Source organism: Puma concolor, chromosome C2 (assembly GCF_028749965.1).
Source record: "Puma concolor isolate L17-30 chromosome C2, mPumCon1.1.hap2, whole genome shotgun sequence".
NCBI classification, from domain to species: domain Eukaryota; kingdom Metazoa; phylum Chordata; class Mammalia; order Carnivora; family Felidae; genus Puma; species Puma concolor.
The window spans coordinates 8,993,018-9,013,039 of NC_141675.1; the positions used below are offsets into that span (position 1 = coordinate 8,993,018).

Below are 20,022 nucleotides of genomic sequence, written 5' to 3' on the forward strand. Positions count from 1 at the left end.
GCATAATTCAGAAAACACAGACACACAGAAATAGAAAGGATGCCAAAATGGTAACAATTCTGATAATTCTTGATTACATGAGTTTGTTTATCTTTTCTGTGGTTTTGAAACTTTTGTAATAAAAAGGTGGGTAAAAGTATCGTCAATGGCAATCTCTTTAGAGAAAGTAAGGAACAATTCTTTTTTTTTTTTTCCTTTCTCTCTAGAAGAATCTGAGGAAGTGAGTAGGGGTGCTGGACCTCTTGAAGAAAAGTCAAAACAGAAGGAAAATTATGGTGCCCAGGGGCCACACACATCAGACTGGGAAAGAAGCCGGGAAGGTGACCAGCTTAGTCCTGAGGAGCCTCTACATGGGGGGGAAGGAGGGAGCAGGCGCATGTAGGAAATGTGGGAGAAGATGAGTCGTGTTCACAGTGGACTTTAAGGAAGCTTTCTGTGTTACGTGCACATCCTCAAGAAATCTATGGCAAAGAGCCACATGTCCCCTCAGCAAGACAGATGTCTCCACCCTGAGAGGGACTGGCTATCGAGGACTCTATTCCACTGGCCACTTGCTTCCTGGGTCCGTCTTTCTTAAAAGTTCAGGAAGGCTTCCTCAGGGAATTAAGTAAAAATTCTAGGCGTGGTGCCTGGGTAGCTCAGTCGGTTAAATGTTAAATGTCGATTCTTGATTTCGGCTCAGGTCGTGACCTCAAGGTTTGTGAGTTCGAGACCCATGTTGGGCTCCACAGTGACAGTGCAGAGTCTGCTTGGGATTCTCTCTCTCTCTGTCTCTCAACTCCTCCCCACCTCAAAAATAAATAAATAGACTTAAAAAAAATTCCAGGCAAGATATTTCTTTTCTTTGTTGGAAACAGAAAATTCAGTCATTCATAGAGTTCCCAATTACTTTGCAACCATATGGCCATCATTGGTGGCGAATGCTTTATCCAGTGTGACTACAAATGGATGTGTGTGAATTCAGAGAAAGATCCCCCTTGGAAGAGCCTCTCTCAGAGTTTCAGAACAACCTTCTTAAGTGACCAGATTTCACAAAAAAATGATTACATTTACTTTCTACTCATTTGGGTGCATTGCGTTTCTCTTGAAAATTTCATTGGTTTCACACCAATCTCCCTTTTTCCTTAAAGAAAATAAAGCAAGAATGGAAGATCTTATCATGAGAAAAATAAGCTAGGAGGGAGACAGGAATCATTTTGCCTTTTTGTTATACCTCAAGAAGCATTTCTTTACTTTTCTGATAGAAATGAGGTCCCTCTTTGGGCACCTGGGTGGCTCAGTTGGTTGAGCAAGTGACTCTTGCTTGGTTTTGGCTCAGGTCATGATTTTGCAGTTTTTGAGTTCGAGCCCCTCATCCAGCTCTGCGCTATTAGCTTGGGACTCTCTCTCTCTCTCTCTCTCTCTCTCTCTCTCTCTTCCCCTTCCCCCACTGTCTGTTTCTCTCTCTCTCAAAATAAATAGACTTAAAAAAAAATGAGGTCCTTTCTGATCCTAAATCTCCAGCTCATCCTAGTCCTACAATAGAAAAAGAATGGCTGCAGAATTTCCAGTTTCCTACGTGCTCTCCTCGAAGCCTTAAAGCCTCTGCACATGAAGAAATGCAGTCACACTGATTTTTGGTGACAGAACAGCTCTCTTCTCAGGGCGGAATGAAAGGACCAGGGGACATGCATGAGAATCTGGAAGGAAAATGATAGCATAGGGAGGTTTTCTGAAAGCTGTAGGGTAAAAGGGGCTCCAAGACGTAGATATTTGTAATAATCTTTAACACTAAGCATCTTCATAGAGCACTCTCAAGTTGTACTCCTGTCACCTCTGCCACACCAGGTAGACAGGTAGGCAGGTGACAGGAGTCAGATACATCAAGCAGGTCTCAATCACCCTCCAACGGATCACTTCTCTGCTTTCATAAAGTAGGCAACAGTCTACCCTGAAGCCAGTTTTATAGAACAAGTCTGTGGCAGTTTATGTGTAGTCAATATTTTGGGTGTTGAAATAAGCTAGCTTTAATTAAGAGGCAAGTCGCTAATCTATAATCATTACCCTGGGAAAACTCCCACTGATATCACGTTTAAGGGATAGGTAAACATGGGAGTGGCTTGAAGGATCCCATCATGTTTTTAAAGCTAAAACACAAAGTATAATTACAACGCCTCCCAACTTTCTGGTAAATTGCAACAGATAATTAAATTCTTAGGTTTATTCAACATCTTCTGGATGTTCTAAACACAGCCTAAATAAGGAAGAGCACCCCAGGGGCAGAACATATCCCAACTCCATTAGCACGAATTAAACATTCTCTATCTTGAATGGGTTACTGAAAATTGTGGTTTTAGGAAGCCATTGTCACAGGCTTGGGACCATAAACAGATATTTCAAGATTTCAGGCCTTTTGTGTGACTCATGGGGAAGAAAGCGGCACATCATTCCCCAGGACAGCTCTCTGAGGACCGTGGTTTACCGGTCACAGACATGCTCCTTCCCTGGTCTTGTGAACTATGCGGCCACATGTATTTTGGAGGCCACCCTCTCCGGATGAAACCAGCAAGCTCACCTGGCTTCAGGGAAGAGAGGGTACTCCTCTGTCATGCCGTGGTAGCCCCACGGCACAGGGAAGTGTCCCTAGAGGGAGTGTGCCTTAGTGAATATCCTTGGAGGAAGGGAGGGAGTGTGCCTTAGTGAATATCCTTGGAGGAATGTCCTCGGGAGCTTCTTTTCCCTCTTAACTTCTTACAGTCAGGAGGCTACACCAGTCAGGCCTCCTTAATCCAAATACTGACACCAGGTAGTAAGCCTAGAATGATCCCTGCTTCTCTGTCAAATCTGGTTCCTTCACTACTGTCAGCTGAGGTGAGCCTGAGACACTGGCCTCCATAAAGCCACAAGGAATCTTTGCTTACAGTCCTCTGTCTTTTGAGTTCCTGTCCTCTACGCATCCGTCTATACAACCTCATCCACTCCTCAGAAACTTGGCAGGGATACCATGGAGGAGACTGGAACATCAGACTTTGGGCTAACTAAATGCCTTCTGAGGTCCCTCTCAGTCTGACCCATGCACCTATAAAGCACTAAAATGAGCTCACAATACACGCTGAACAGCAAAAGCTAAAATCTGCCAATAACAAAAGCAGAGATTTTATAGACATTTCTTACTCGGCTCAGTGGATACTTACTTATTAAATATCTATTATATGCCAGCTACTATGATAAAGCTTTATTTCCCAGTTCAGATCACTGTAATTCAATTAGATGCTGCTAGTGCCCTTTTGTTTCAGAGGCCAGAATTTCCTACTTCCAAAAAATAGTGTCCAAACTCCAAATTCTACTAAAATTGCTCCTGGAACTGTCTGGTCTTTCCTGGCCCTTTTCTTATGTCTCCCATTCTAACTTCATAAATTTCAGATTCTGTGCTCAGGATGTGCTTCTTTCTTTCCATGTGTGGATGACGAACACATTCTTCTACATTCAGCTCGAACATCATGTCCTTGCCAACTTCATCCCTAAAGGGATGGTCCCTGTGGAACTTTGCTGCCCTCTCCACTGCAGCGCTGACTGCATTGCAATGAAGCTGGGTGTTTTTCTGTCTCTCTAGTTAGAGACCCTTGAGAATAGGGAGCAGGAAAATGTTTTACTATCTTAGTATCCTCGGTGCCCTGCTTGCACGTAGGAAGAATTTTATTACTTATTGTTCTATGAATGAAAGCATAAATCTCTCAGGTGCTTTCTAGATCAAAATTTGGTCAAAGTCAGCTTGATGAACGCCCACAGAGTCCATGTCAGTACTGGGCAGAGCAGCGGCAGGGAGGCTTGGAAAGGGCACGGGCGAGGAGCAATCCAACTGGGGCTGATGGGAGCTCGGCCATCTCCTAGTTGGTGGCCATGGGGACATTATTACTCAAGTTCTCTGAGTCTTAGTTTTTAACCTGTAAAACGGGAGTGATCCCTGGGGCTGGTTTCTAGGGCTTCTGTTAAATGAGACAACGTACCAAAAGTTCTTAACACAGGGACGAGTACAGAACTATAAACATCTGCTGAGAATCCTTTATGGGTCAGACACTATAACACGATGAAGATACAATGGTATCTTCACGCACAAAAATAAACTCAAAATGGATCATAGACCTACATGTGAGACCCGAAACCATTAAAATCTTAGAAGAGAGCACAGGTAATAATGTCTCTGACATCAGCCATGGAAATCTTTTTCTAGATATGTCTCCTCAGGCAAGGGAAACAAAAGCAAAAATAAACTATTAGGATTACATCAAACTAAAAAGCTTCTGCACAGCAAAGGAAACAATCAACAAAAAACATAAAGGGAATCTACCAAAAGACAGAAGATATTTGGAAATGATATATTCCATAAGAGGTTAATAACCAAAATACATAAAGACCTCATACAACTCAAACAATTTGATTAAAAAATGGGCAAAGGACCTGAACGGACATTTTCCCAAGGAAGACATACAGATGGCCAATAGACATATGAAAAGATGCTCTACATCACTAATCGGCAGGAAAATGCAAGTCAAATCACAATGAAAGATCATCTCACATCTGTCACAATGGCTAGAATCAAAAAGAAAATAACAAGTTTTGGTGAGGATGAAGAGAAAAGGAAACGCTTGTGCTCTACTGGTGTGGATGTAAATTGGTGCAGCCACTATGGAAAACAGTGTAGAGGTCTGGTAATTCCTGGGGAAGGTAATTCCAGGTAATTCCACTGCTGAGTATTTGACCAAAGAAAATGAAAACACGTATTTGAAAAAGATACATGCACCCCTATGTTTATTGCAGCATTATTTATAATAGCCAAGATATGGAAGCAACCTAAGTATCCATTGATAGATGAATAGATAAAGAAGAAATCTGTGTGTGTATGTGTGTGTGTGTATGTGTGTGTGTGTGTGTATGTGTGTATGCCTGTGCATGTGTCTTTGTGTGTGCATATACATGTATATACACTATATATATCTACAATGAAATATATATAATATATACACATAATGGAATATTATTCCACCATAAAAAAGAATGAAATCTTGCCATTTACAACAGCATGGATGGACCTAGAGAGTATTATGTTAAGCAAAGTAAGTCAGATAGAGAAAGAAGAATACTGCATGATTTTACTTATATGTGGAATCTATGACACAAAACAAACAAAAACAGAAACAGACTCATCAACACAGGGAACAAGCCGGTGGTTGCCTGAGGGAAGGGGATGGTGGATGGGCGCAATAGGTAAAGATAATCAAGACGTACCAACTTCCATTTATAAAATAAATACGTCTGTCTTTCTCTGCACCAGAAATGAAGTGGATATGTTGCAAAAAAATAAAAATAAATAAATCAAATAAATAAATAAATAAAACACGTCACAGAAATGAAAAGTACAGCACAGGGAATATAGTCAATAATACTATAATAACTTTGTATGGTGACAGATAACTACACTTATCCTGGTGAACCATGTGTGATGTGGAGCATTGTTGAGTCACTCACTGTGCTGCACGCCTGAAAGTAATAACATTGTTCATCGATGCTTCAATTAAAAAAAAAAAAAGAATACATACGTTACTACAAAAAAAAAAAAATGAAAGTGCTCAAAAAAAATGATGGGGGCTTGTCGAAAGGCACAGCAGACATCCAGAAGAGGTTCCCACTGGTCAAATCATAGGAAGCAGATTACAACAAACTGAATGAAAGAAAAATCCATGAGTCTATCTTGATAATAGAAAAAGGCAAGAAATAAATGGGACAGAAAAGGTGGAAACAACCCACATGTCCATCAACAGATGAAAAGATAAACAAAATGGGGTCTATATACAAAACAGAATATTACTCAGCTTTAAAAAGGAAGGAAATTCTGACGCAGGCTACAACATGGACGAACCCTGAGGACATTACACACGAAGTGAAATGAGCCAGACATCAAGGGGCAAACACTGTAGGATTTTGCTCGTATCATATAAGGGACCTGGAATAGACAGAGACAGAAACTGGGATGCACATTACACCACTGAACGGTGCAACTGAACTGGTTGAGACGGTGAATTTTATGTTTTATAGATACATATGTATTACATATATTTACCACAATTAAAAAAGAAAAAGCAAGAACAGCACCAGAAATGACTTCTGTTTTCACATACATGGTCAAAGTCACTCAGAGTCCACTTTTCTTCCACAGACGGAATCTAACTGGCCGTGTCAGAAATGGTAAAGAAATAATCTTAGGGTAAATGTCTATCTCCCTTCTAATCTGTCACCCATAACCTGCCCTGCAGGTTCGGCTGGGTCATTCACTACAGCTAGCTATCGAATTGGCACAGAAGTTGTCTTGAACCTAAGTCTCTGTAGCATCCACAGACTTCGCTCCCAATGGACCCCTCAAGATAAGTGGGTCTAGAGGTGAACACAGATTGACAAGCCAGAACATGACACAGATGAAGAAGGCCTCCACTCCATCCTTAATTTCAACAATAGCTACTATATATAATGGCTTTCCCAACCAGCAGAATATTTACCGTAAAAAGAAAAGGAGTCAGTTGTCAAAAGTATTTTCAAATAAACATCAGCTATATACATTTGTAAAACAGAAAACAAAACAAATGGGGCAAAAGGGAAATTTTTCCTTAAGGTAGAATACCAGGAGTTAGAAATACTGGATGTTAGAAAATCCCCATCTTAAACCTTTACATTAAAAATAATGGCTACCACTGACTAAACCCAGTGACCAAAATCAGCATCACCAGTGAAGGGGCAAATAGAGATCATGAGCCTTGTGATGGGGGGAAATGAGAAAGGCATGATAACCCTTCTGGGGTTTTCCTGAATCTAATCATCAGAAAACATCAACAGACCCAAACTGGATAAGAGTCTACAAAATACCCAGCCTATACTCTTCAAAAATGTCACACAGGGGCCCCCGGGTGGCTCCGTTGGTTAAGCATCCAGCTTGTGATTTTGGCTCAGGTCATGATCTCATGGTTCATGGGTTCAAGTCCCACATCGGGCTCCACACTGACAGTGCAGAGCCTGCTTTGGATTCTCTCTCTCTCCCTTTATCTCTGCCTCTCCCCATCTTGCACTTTCTCTCTCTCTCTCTCAAAAAAAAAAAAAATAAACTTAAAAAAATGTCATGGAACATAAACAAAAGGCTGCGGGTCTATTCCAGATTAAAGACAAATGTCTACCGACATATGTGATTCTGGACTGGATCTTACGTCAGGAAAAAAAAAAAAAGCTATATAAAAGGCATTAATGGGGCAACTGACAAGAATTGGAATATGGACAGTACAACAGTAAAAGAACTGTATCAATGTTAAATTTCTTGATTTTGAGTACCGTGGTTAAAAGAACATTCATTTTGTTAGAAAATGTGTATTTAATGCCTTAAGGGGGGAGAAGGCACAACGTCTCTAACTCATTCTTATCAATAGTTCAGAAAACAATGTATATATGTATGCAAGATAGACAGGCAGAATGTGATCAACGTTGACAAGAGGTGACCGCAGAGAAAGGTAAGTGGGAATTCTTTTACTGACATCAGGTCCAGGAAAATGACCACTGTCTTCCATCAGATGCCACTGCAGCCATCAACCCCGGCCCCAGTTTCTGTGTGGACTCACCATTCTTCGGAGAATCTTCAACAGAAGCTTCCGCTCTTTTGGGTCCTCCTTAGACGTCAGTACATCAGCAAAGTTCTCTGCATTTTCAGGACACAGGCTGTCTGGGTTTTCCCCTCCATACAGCTGAACCAGCATAGACAGACACTTGGATGAAACTTCAAAAATTTCAGGATCCTCGCTTGGAAGCTGCAAATTAACCAACAGGACTCTGTCAGTTAATCAAAGTCAGTTGGTATTCCTCAAGAAACACAGGAAAATTTGGCTTCATTGAGAGAACATCAGTCTGAGTGAGTGTACAGATTGACTAATTGAATGTTTGTTTGTTTTTTTTTTTTTTAGTATCTTTTTCAAAATGCATACAGTAACTCAAGGCTAATAGCACCAAATCAGAAGAAAGTCTCACGGTCCTCTCTTTAAACCGTAATAAAGACCGCCAGTAACAAGCAGAGGACCAACAAAAATTTAAATGCATTCCTAATATGTGAATATATACATACAGCGTTGTGTGTCTGCAGAAATGGAGACAGCCTGGGTTTTCAGAAGCACTGCCCACACATTCTTGTTTGTTACCAACTTGTTTAGGAAAAATCTACTTCCTAGAAGATATTTAGGAACATTCTGAATTTGTCCGTGTCTGAATTATTGACTGAACAGGTGGGACAGAAAGCACTGTTTCTGTTATGCATTGAAAGGCATAATATGAAATAACAATCATATTCCAAAGAAGTATAACCTTTTCATTTTTAAAGTTTTATTTTATTTGTGAGAGCTTGAGATATAATTCCTGGGCCGTGTAGTTCATTTAACATGTACAATTCAGGGGTTTTTAGTATATTGTCCAACCATCACCATAGTCAACTTTAGAATTTTTCCATTACCCCCAAAATAAACCCCATACCATGTGGCAGTCACCCCGCCCTCCTCTCCTCCTCCCCACTGCCCAGTGCCCCTGCCCAGTGCTAATCCACTTTCTGTCTCTCCGGATTTATCTCCTCTGAACATTTCAGATACATGAAATCGCACAGAATGTGATCCTTTGTGACTGGCTTCTCTCACCTACCGTAATGTTTTCAAGATTCATCCCTGCTGCAACATGTATCAGAATTGCATTTCTTTTTATTTATAAAAATATCCTGTTGCGTGGATGTACCCCATTTTGTTTATCCATTCATCAGTGGATGGACATTTGAGTTGTTTTCACTTTCTGGCTGTTATGAAGAATACTGTTGTGAACATTTGTGTGTAAGTTTTTACGCAGACACAGGGTTTTCATTTCTCTTGGGTGAATACCTAGAAGTGACTGTGGGGTCATAGGAGAACTCCATGTTTAAACCTTTCAGGGAACTTCCAGACTGTTTTCTGAAGCTGCCATGAGCACCAGCAACGCAGGAGGGTTCCAGTTTCTCTACGTCCTCACCAACACTTGCTATTATCTGTATTTTTAATATCCGCCTTCCCAGTAGGTGTAGAGTGGTAACCCATTGCGGTTTTCACTTGTACATCCTTAATGACTAATGATGTGGAGCATCTTTTCATGTGCTTATTGGCCATTTGTACATCTTCTCTGGAGAAATATCTGTTCAGATCCTTTTCCCATCTTTGACATGGGATCTGACATTTTATGATACAGACTAAGTATATATATTTTAAATACAACTCCTTTAGATTAAACAATGTTTTTCCTATTCTGTGGGTTGTCTTTTCATCTTCTTGATAGTATCCTTTAGAGCACAAAATATTTTTTTTAATTTTGATGAATCCAAATTCATCTATTTTTTTATTCTTTGTGATTTTGGTATCATACCTAAGAAACCATTACTTATTCCAATGTCCTGAGAAATGCATCTAAGAATTTTTATAGTTGTAGCTCTTACATTTATTTTTTCTTGTAAGAATATTATAGTTTTAACTTTTACATTTAGGTCTTTGATCCATTTTGAGTGAATTTTGTGTATGGTGTTATCGGGGGTTCAACTTCATTCTTTTGCATGGGAATTAATCCTTTATTTTGAGATATTTGTAGGTTCATATGCAGCTGTAAGAAAAAATACAGAGAGATTTCATACGTATTTCAGCCAATTTCCCAGTTTGTAGCTTGTCTTTTCATGCACTTCACTCATTTGCAGAAAGAAAATTTTAATTTTGATTCCTCCAACTTGTGGTTTTATTTTTTTGGGATTGTGCTTTTTGTGTCAATTACTTGAAAAACTCTTTGCCTAGCCCTCAGTCCTGAAGATTTTCTCCTGAAGGTTTTGAAATCTACATTAATTTTTTGTATAAACTATGAGGTTTAGGTAGAGGTTCTTCCATTCATTCATTCATTCATTCATGCATTCATTGTTGCCACCAACTGTACAACTGCTCCAGCATCATTCTTAAAGATTTGTTCCTCCATTGAATTGTTTTTACATCTTTTGTTAAAAAGTCAGCTGGGCATATTTGTGTGAGCTTATCTCTGAGTTCTTTATTCTGTTCCATTGATCTAGGTGTCTATCTCTCCCCCAATAACACACTGTCTTGTTACTGTAGCTAAATAATACATCAACACCAGGTAGAGTGTTTTCTCTAACTCCAATTTTTTTTCAAATTATTTTTGCTATCCTATGGCCTATTGTTTTTCTATACATTTTACTTATTTTTTTTAATTTTGAGAAAGAGAGAGAGAGAGAGAGAGAGAGAGAGAGAGAGAGAAAGCAGGGGAGGAGCAGAGAAGGAGAGAGAGAGAGAGAGAGAGAACCCTGAGCAGCCTCCCCACTGTCAGTGTGGAGCCTGATGTGGGGCTTGAACTGATGAACCATGAGATCATGACCTGAGACAAAACCAAGAGTTGGACACTCAACCTGGACGAATGGCCACCCAGGCACCCCATGTTTTTCTATATAAATTTTAGAATAGGCTTGTCTATTTATTGAAAACTTCATTGCAATTTTAGTAGGAATTGCCTTAAAATGCTCCAAAAAATGAGGGAGAATTGACATTTTTAGTCTGTTGAGTCTTCCAATGCAGATATATGTGGTATCTCTCCATTTATGCATGTCTTCTTTGATTTCTTTCACAACAATTTTGTAATGTTGAGGACATACATGTTTTGTCATATTTATATGTCAGCATTTAATTTTTTTTTTGCAAACTATAAATAGTGATTTTAATTATTTCCACACGTTCATTGCCAGTATAGAAATACAACTGAATTTTGTTTGTTGATCTTGGATTCTACAACCTTGCTGAACTCACTTATTAATTCTAAGAGTGTTTTTATAGATCCCTTTGAATTTTCTACATTGTGTCATGTGCAAATAGGATAGTTTTAGCTCTTCCCTTCCCAACAGTATGCTTTTATTTATTTATTTTTCTTGTCTTAGTGCACTGGCTAGAACTTCCAGCTCTATGGTGAATAAAAATGGGGGGAGCAGACTGACACCCTTGCTTTGTTATCAATTGTAGGGAAAAAGGATTCCGTCTTTCACCATTAAGTATGATGATAGCTGAAGGTCGAGGAAGTTCCCCCTCTAATTCTAGTTTGATGAGAACTTTGATCATGGGTACTGGATTTTGCCAAATACCTTTTTTTTTGTAATAATTGATACGATCATGTGATATTTCTTCTTTAGCTTGTTTATATATGGTAGAATACACTGATTTCTGAACATGGAATAACCTTTGTAAATGCAATACTTCCTTGGTCACAGTATTAATTCTTTTTATAAATTGGTACATACAGTTTGCTAATATTTTGTTGAAAATGGTTATACCTAAGATTAAAAGAGATATTATAAGTTTGGGTTATTTTTTGTTTTTATGGTTTCATTTTGTTTTTGTAGGTGTTTTTTTTTTTTTTTTAGTTTAGTGTCAAGGTAATATAATCTTCATAAAACTCCTCTTAAAATTGGGATTAAAAATTCTTTAAATGTTTGATAGAATTCTCCAGTGAAATAATCTAGGCCAGGAGATTGCTTTTTAGGAAGTTTTAAATTACAAATTCAATTTCTTTAGTGATTATAGGACTATTAAGGGGTTTATCTTAGTTAAGTTTCAGTACATTTTAGAGAATCTGTCCATTTCTTCTAGTTATTGAATTTATGAGCATAAAATTATTCAGAATATTCTGCTACTATCCTTGTAATGGCTGCGGATCTATACTAACATTTCCTGTTTCATTCCTCATATAGGTAATTTTGTCTTTTTTAAATTTTTGTCAGTTTGCTAAAGATTTTTCAATTTTGTTGATTTTTTTTAAGTGTCAGGTTTTTGTTTCATTGATTTTTTTTTGTATTGTTTTCCTGTTTTTAACTTCACTACTTTCTGGTTTAATCCTTATTATTTCTTCCTTTTTGCTTGCTTTCAGTTCATTATGCTGTTCTTTTCCTAGTTTCTGGAGGTAGAAACTCAGATTGTTGACTTAAGATCTTTCTCCTTTTCTGATCTAAGCTTTTGTTACTATAAATTTTCCTCTCAGTGGGGCTTTAGCTGCATCCTACATATTTTGAAAGCTTTTCTTTTTCATTCAGTTCTATGCATTTAAAAAATTTCCCTTGCAACCCCCTTTTAGATCCATGAATTATTTAAAGTGTATTTTCTTTTCAAGTGTTGGAAATTTTCCTATGGTCTTTTAATTATGGACTTCTAGTTTGATTACACTGTGGCCAGAGAACCCATTCTGTATTAGCTTAATTTATTTTACATTTGTTTAGGTTTATTTTATGGCCCAGGGTCTGTGAGTGTTCCATGGGTACTTGTAAAAATGATGTATTCTGCTGTTGTTGGGTAGGGTGTTCTATATGTGCCAATCATATCCTGTTGGTTGATTGTGTTGTTCCATTTTTCTGTATTCTTGATGATTTCCTGTCTAGTTCCTCCATTAATTGCTGGAGACTGGAGTTTTGAAATCCACTACAGTCTTGAGTCTATGTATTCTTTTATTATCTTAAGCTCTATTATTTTTCTGCTTCATGTATTTTGAGGTCCTATTTTATACACATTTAAAATGGTTATCACCTCAGTGGGATTGCTCTTTTTATCATCATGCAATATCCCTGTCTCTAGTAATTTTTCTTTTTAAAAATGTTTGTCTGTCTGTTTGTTTGTTTGTTTATTTTGAAAGAGAGAGAGCACTCAAATGGGAGAGAGGTAGAGAGAGAGAAGGGAAGAGAGAGAATTCCAAGCAGGCTCCACTTCAGCATGGAGTCTGATGCGGGGCTTGATCCCACAGCCATGAGATCATGGCCTGGACCAAAATCAAGTCAGATGCTTAACCAATTGAGCCACCCAGGCGTCCTTCTAGTAATTTTTCTTACTCAGAAGTCTACTTTATCTGACATTAAGACAGCCAGTCCTGCTTTTTTTAAATTAATATTTACACGGTACATACTTCTCAAACTTTTACTTTTAACCTGCCTGTATTATATTTGAAGTGAGTTTTTTATAGGCAACACATTGTCAGATTATGTTTTGTTATGCATTCTAGCTCTGTCTCTTAATTGGTGCATGTAGACCATTTATATTTAAGGTAAATATTAAGATATTAGGGTTTAAGCGTAATATGTGATTTTATTATTTGTCTTCTGTATATTTCTTATTTCTTCTTATTCTTGATTTGCTTCTTTTTAAAAACCTTTTTGTGGGTTACTTTAACATTCATTTTATGGGAGTAAAAGAGAACTTCAATTCCCAGTAGTAGTTTCCTAAGGGACCATAACAAAGTACCACAAACAGGTGGCATAAACAATGGAAATTTGTTGTCTCACAGTTCTGGAAGCTAGAGGTCTGAAAGCAAAGGTCAGGGCCATGCTCACTCTGAAACCTCTAGCAGAATGTGCCCTTGCTTCTTCATACCTTCTGGCGATCACTGGTATTCCTTCACTTGTAGCTACATAATTCCAATCTCTGCCTTTGTCATCATGTGACACTCTCCCAGCGTGTCTGTCTTCACATAGTTGTCTTCTTAAAAGGACACCAGCCATATTGGATTAGGGGCCCAGTCCACTTGAGAATGACCTTATCTTAGCTAATTATATCTGGAACAACACTATTTCCAAATAAGGCAAATTCTCGGGTACCAAGAGTTGGGACTTCAACACATTATTTTTGTGGGGGACAGAATTCATCATAACACTTCCTATCAACTTTGTTCCTTCTGTGCTGTTTATCCACCTTGTTTTTTCTGCTCCTTGCTGTTACGCTTCCCCAAATGTCTAGCAGTCTTTGGTTTTCTATTTTATGAATGAAAGATCGAGCAAATTATTATAGGCAGATGGTATGGATTTCCACTGCATTTGTGTATATCTGTTTCTTCAACTGGCTTCCCCTGTCTGTGTTCTATGGTTTCCTCAAATTCTACAATGCTTCTTCCTAGGCCCTAACCCCATAGTAGAAATCACCTCAGATAGACAGTTCATCCTCTTTATAGTGCAGTTCTTGACTTATTATGCTGGAATAAAGCAGAGCAAAATGGATGAGGTGGGGAGACTGATTGGTCTTCCTGTTCTAAATGTTAATCTTCAATTAGCCTGGGAAATGCCTTAGGGCCTCTATCAGTTTTTCACCTCACTCTGAGTTTATAGATCTTCTGCATCTGTTCCTACCTTCTGGTTAGTTTTCTCCTATGTATGTTGTGGGTAATAGGTTTCTTAACTATTTCAATTCATTCCCATCTGCTTTCTATCATCTAGTAATTGCACAAGATTTCTTTTCCATTAACAGCATCTCTTTCTTTTCTCCCCAAATTTTAAGATATATTTAATCTTTTCTCTCTTTTTATAGATTGTGCATAGTTGGTGAGATAGGCACAGGTGTTCAGACTTCTATTTCGATCACTTTAACGTTTCTTCATTTTCCAGCTAATTTTGCTTCATTGTTCAAGTAACTTGAGACTGTTTATAAGCAAGATTTTTGAGATGGCTTCTTTCTTGGATAATTGTAAATCTCATAATGTTTGTGGGGTATTTTCGGTGCCCCCCCCCACACACACAAAGATTGAAGGTATACAAATCCTCTCATCTTTCCTAGAATAACAGGGAAAGGATATACCCGACTGCCTACAATAACAAACTAGAAGACAGATACATGAAACAATGGTTTTTAAGACACAAGACATCAGACAAAGCAGGAAAGTGATGCCCAAAGGATGGAAAACAAGTGAGGGGAGCTCCACTCTTGTCACAGGTTAGAGACCTGAGAGGTTTCCAGGCCTAAGCACAGGGAGGGCAACTGAAGTGGATACCAGTAGATTCCTTAAGTTGAGGGGACATTATAAATAAAAATCACACAAATCCAAAGCAACTAGAGTTCATAGGACAAAATAATCTTGATAGCAATTTGTCCATTAGATGAAATGAATTTATGGTTAAGGACCTTCTGACAAAGAAAACTCCGGGCCCAAATGGCTTTACTGGTCAACCTACCAAACATTCAAGAAAGAAGTAATATCAGTTCTACACCAACACTTCCAGAACGCTAAGGAAAAAGTGACACCTCCGTACTCCTTCTATGTGGCTGGTATTATCTGGATTCCAAAACCAGACAGAGATACTTCTCCTAGAAAGCAAACTACAACCCATGAATAGAGGTGAAAAAAGCTTCCACAAAATGTTAGCAGACTGTATCCAGCAATGTATTAAAAGGATTACAGGGATGCCTGGCCACCTCAGTTGGTAGAACATGTGACTCCTGATCTTGGAGTCATGAGTTCATACCCCAGATTGGGTAGAGGGCTTAATTTAAAAACAAAACAAAACAAAACAAAAAAAACGATTAAACACCATGACCTAGCAGAATTTATCCTAGGAATGCAAGCTAGTTTAACATTTGAAAGTCAATGTTATGTGCAACACTAATAGGTTAAAAGACAAAAATTACATGATCCTCTCAACAATCACAGAATAGACATCTGACAAAATCAAACCCTATTTAATAATAAAAACGCTCAACAGATTAGGAATAAAAGGGAACTTTCTTAAAATGACATAGGATATCTAGGAAAAATCTACAGCTAACACCATACTTAAGTAAAAAGGGAATTCCTTCCCTCTAAGATCATGAACAAGACAGAGATGTCTGTTCTCACCATTTCTATTCACCATTATACTGGAAGTTCTAGCTAGGGGAATTGGGCAGGGAAAAGAAATAAAAATCATTTAGAAAGTAAAACTCTATTTGCAGGTGACACGATACACAGAAAATCCTGAGGAATTCAGCAAAGAACTATTGGAATAAACAAATTCAGTAAGGCTGTAGAATATAAAACCAGTAACCAAAAATCCATTGTATCCACACTGCTAGTGTGTAGAATCTGAAAAGGCAATTAAGAAAACAATTCCATTTATGAGAGCATCAAAAAGAACAGAATTTTTTGGAACTAAAGTTAAAAGAAGTACATGATTTGTGCACCAAAAACTATGAAACATTGTTGAAAAAAGTTAAGGAAAGTCTGCATAAATAGAAAGACATTCCATGTTGTAGGGTCAGAGGAGTCAATATCGCTCAGAAGTAATATATCCCTAATTGATCTACAGATCGAAAGCAAAGCTGCAGCTGGCTTTTTTTTTTCTTTTGCCAGAAATTGATAAACCAATCTTACAATTCATACGGAAATGCAAGGGATCGGGGCGCCTGGGTGGCGCAGTCGGTTAAGCGTCCGACTTCAGCCAGGTCACGATCTCGCGGTCCGTGAGTTCGAGCCCCGCGTCAGGCTCTGGGCTGATGGCTCCGATTCTGTGTCTCCCTCTGTGTTTCCGATTCTGTGTCTCCCTCTCTCTCTGCCCCTCCCCCGTTCATGCTCTGTCTCTCTCTGTCCCAAAAATAAATAAACATTGAAAAAAAAATTAAAAAAAAAAAAAAAAAAAAAAAGAAATGCAAGGGACCATGAATGGTCAAAAAAATCTTTAAAAAGAACAAATTCTGAGGGTTCACATTACTCAGTTTCAAATTTTGCTAAAAAGCTGTGATAATTCATCTAATGTGGAAGTGGCATAAGAATATACATAGAGATTAATGGAAAAGCTTTGACAACCCAGAAGTAAACCCTTATGTTTATGGTAAATTGGTTTTCTGCCAGAGAGCTGAGATAATTCAATGGAGAAAAAAGTCTTATCAACAGATGCTAAGAAAACTAAATATCCACATGCAAAGGAATGAAGTTGGACCCCTACCTCACACCGTATATGAAAACTATCTCAGAGTGGATCAAATATCTAAACATATACAACTTTTAGGAGAAAATATAAGAGTAAATCTGTGACCCTGGGGTAGGCAATGCTTCCTAGGTCTGATGCCAAAGGCACAGGCAACAAAAGCAAGACATAAATTGGATTTCACCAAAATTAAAAAATGCCGTGCTGCAAATAATACCATCAAGAAAGTGAAGGGGTGCCTGGGTGGCGCAGTCGGTTAAGCGTCCGACTTCAGCCAGGTCACAGTCTTGCGGTCCGTGAGTTCGAGCCCCGCGTCAGGCTCTGGGCTGATGGCTCAGAGCCTGGAGCCTGTTTCCGATTCTGTGTGTCCCTCTCTCTCTCTGCCCCTCCCCCATTCATGCTCTGTCTCTCTCTGTCCCAAAAATAAATAAATAAACGTTAAAAAAAAAAATTATAAAAAAAAAAAAAAGAAAGTGAAAAGTGCCCCCCCAAATCTAACGACCTGACAAGGGACTTGTATATACAAAATATACAAAGACTCTGACAGTCCAATCAGAGAAAGACGAAAATATTCTTTTTAAAGGAATAAAGAAAATAGACATTCCTTCATAAAGGTATAGAGATCATCAATAAGCACGGGAAAAGATGCTCAACACCACTAGTCATCAGGGAAATACACATCAAAACCACCATGAGATACCACTTCACACACACTAGGATGGCTATAATTAAAAACACAGATAATAACAAGTGTTGGTGCGGACGTGGGGAAACGGGAACTCTCACACATTGCTGGTGGGGAAAAAAAAATGGTACAAGAATTATTGCTGAAAGCTCCACACTACACAAAGCAATCTACACATTCAATGCAGTCCCTACCAAAATACCCACAGTATTTTCCACAGAACCGGACTGACTCTAAAATTTGTGTGGAATTATAAAGACCCCGAAGAGCCAAAGGAATATTGAGAAAGAAGAACGAAGCCAGGGGCATCCTGCTCCCTGATGTCGTAACGATAGTAATCAAAACAGTGTGGTACCAGTACGAAAACAGACACATAGATGAAAGGAACAGGACAGAGGGCCCAGAAATAAACCCATGCTTATACAGTCAATTAATCCAAAACAGAGGGGGCAGAAGTATACATTGGGGGAAAAGAGTCTAATAAATGGTGTGGGGAAACTGGTCAGCTACATACAAAAAAAATGAACATGGACTATTCTTTTATACCATGCACAAAAATGAACTTAAAATGGTTCAGTCAGTTAAGCGTTCAACTTTGGCTCAGGTCATGATCTCATGGTTTGTGGGTTCGAGCCCCGCATCAGGCTCTGTGCTGACAGCTCAGAGCCTGGAGCCGACTCCGGATTCTGTGTCCCCCTCTCTCTCTCCCCCTCGCCTGCACACGCTCTGTCTCTCTCTCAAAGATAAATAAAATTTTTAAAAAATGGATGGGAGAACTAAATGTGAGACCTGAAAGCCTAAAACTCTTAACTGAAAGAAAACTCTTAGACATTGGCTTTAGCAGAATTTTCTGAATGTGTCTCTTCCAGGCAAGGGAAACAACAACAAAGTATTAGGACTACATTAAACTAAAAACTTCTGCACAGTAACAGAAACCATCAACAAAAAGGCAAGTTACTGAACGGGGGAAGCTATATGCAAATGATATATTTGACAAAGGATTAATAACTAAAATATACGAAGAACTTGTAAATTTTTTTTAATGTTTATTTTTGAGACAGAGAGAGACAGAGCATGAACAGGGGAGGGGCAGAGAGAGAGGGAGACACAGAATCTGAAACAGGCTCCAGGCTCTGAGCTGTCAGCACAGAGCTCAATGCGGGGCTCGAACTCACGGACTGTAAGATCATGACCTGAGCCGAAGTCAGACGCCCAACCGACTGAGCCACCCAGGTGCCCCATATGAAGAACTTCTAAAACTCAACAGTAAAAACACAAACAATTCAATTAAAACATGGGCAGAGGACCTGAATAGATTTTTTTTTCCAAAGAAAATCCATAGATGGCCAACAGACACATGAAAAGATGCTCAGCATCACTAATCATCAGGGAAATACAAATCAATACCACAATGAGATACCACTCACACCAGTCAGAATGGCCAGTATTACAAAGATAAGAAATAAGTTTTGGTGAGAATGTGGAGGAAAGGGAACCCTTGTGCACTGCTGGTGGGAATATAAATCAGCGCAGCCACTATGAAAACATTACTGAGATTCCTCAAAAAATTAAAAATAAAAATACCATACAATCCAGTAATATCACTGTTTTGGTATTTACCAAAAATAAAAACACTAATCTTAAAAGATATGTGCGCCCCTATATTTATTGCAGTATTATTTACGATAGCCAAGATAGTTTAGCAACCTGGGTGTCCATCAATGGATAAATGGAGAAAGAAGATGCGGGACATATACACGATGGTACATTAGTCATAAAAGTGGATTAAAATCTTGCCATTGAAGAAAACATGGATGGATCTAGAGGGTATTAAGCTACGTGAAATGAGTCATACTGAGAAAGACAAATGTCATGATTTCAAAAACAAAATGAACAACAACAAAACAACAAAAAAGAAGCAGACTCCTAAAAACAGAGAGCTGGTAGTTGTCAGAGGGGAGAGATGGTAAGGGGATGGGTGAAATGGGTTGAGGGGATTAAGAGGTACAAACTTCCAGTTATAAAATAACTAAGTCACAGGGCTGAAAAACACAGCATGCAGAATACAGTTGATAACACTGTACTTTGTAGGGTGACAGATGTTAACCACTGTTATTGTCCTATTTCACGTTTCTAGTTGTTGAATCACAATGTCGTACACCTGAAACTTATATTGTATGTCAACTATAATCAAAAATAAAGAAAAAAAGTGTGAAAAGTAAAATACAAAACAATTTCCTCATGAACACAGATGCACAAATTCTGAACAAGACCATAGCAAGTCAAACTGCACAAAATATTAAGGGAATAACAATAAAGATAATGCACCCTGACTAAATAGGGTGTATCCTAGGAATGCAGGGTCAGTTTAATGTTCCAAACAATTGATCAAGTAATATATCATCGGGATTAATTTCCTAGGGCCGTCATCATAAAGGACTACCAAGTGGGTGATTAAAACAACAAAGATTTATTCTCTCACAGTTCCAGAGGCTAGAAGTCTAAAATCAATGTGTTGGCAGGGCCATGATCCCCAGAAGCCTCCGGGATGAACCCTCTCTTGCCTCCACCAGCT

The 20,022-nt window shown here is 38.6% G+C and overlaps 1 protein-coding gene across 6 annotated transcripts in view; it reads right to left on the reverse strand.

Moving 5' to 3' along the window:
• The window catches only part of ULK4 (unc-51 like kinase 4), a 583,293-nt gene that overhangs the window by 112,617 nt on the left and 450,654 nt on the right, over positions 1 to 20,022 (reverse strand). For all 6 annotated transcript variants that reach the window (XM_086720525.1, XM_086720521.1, XM_086720524.1 and 3 more), the window contains one exon: positions 7,635 to 7,820. In XM_086720525.1, the coding sequence (XP_086576651.1) occupies positions 7,635 to 7,820 (186 nt within the window). The remainder of the gene's footprint in view (positions 1 to 7,634; positions 7,821 to 20,022) is intronic.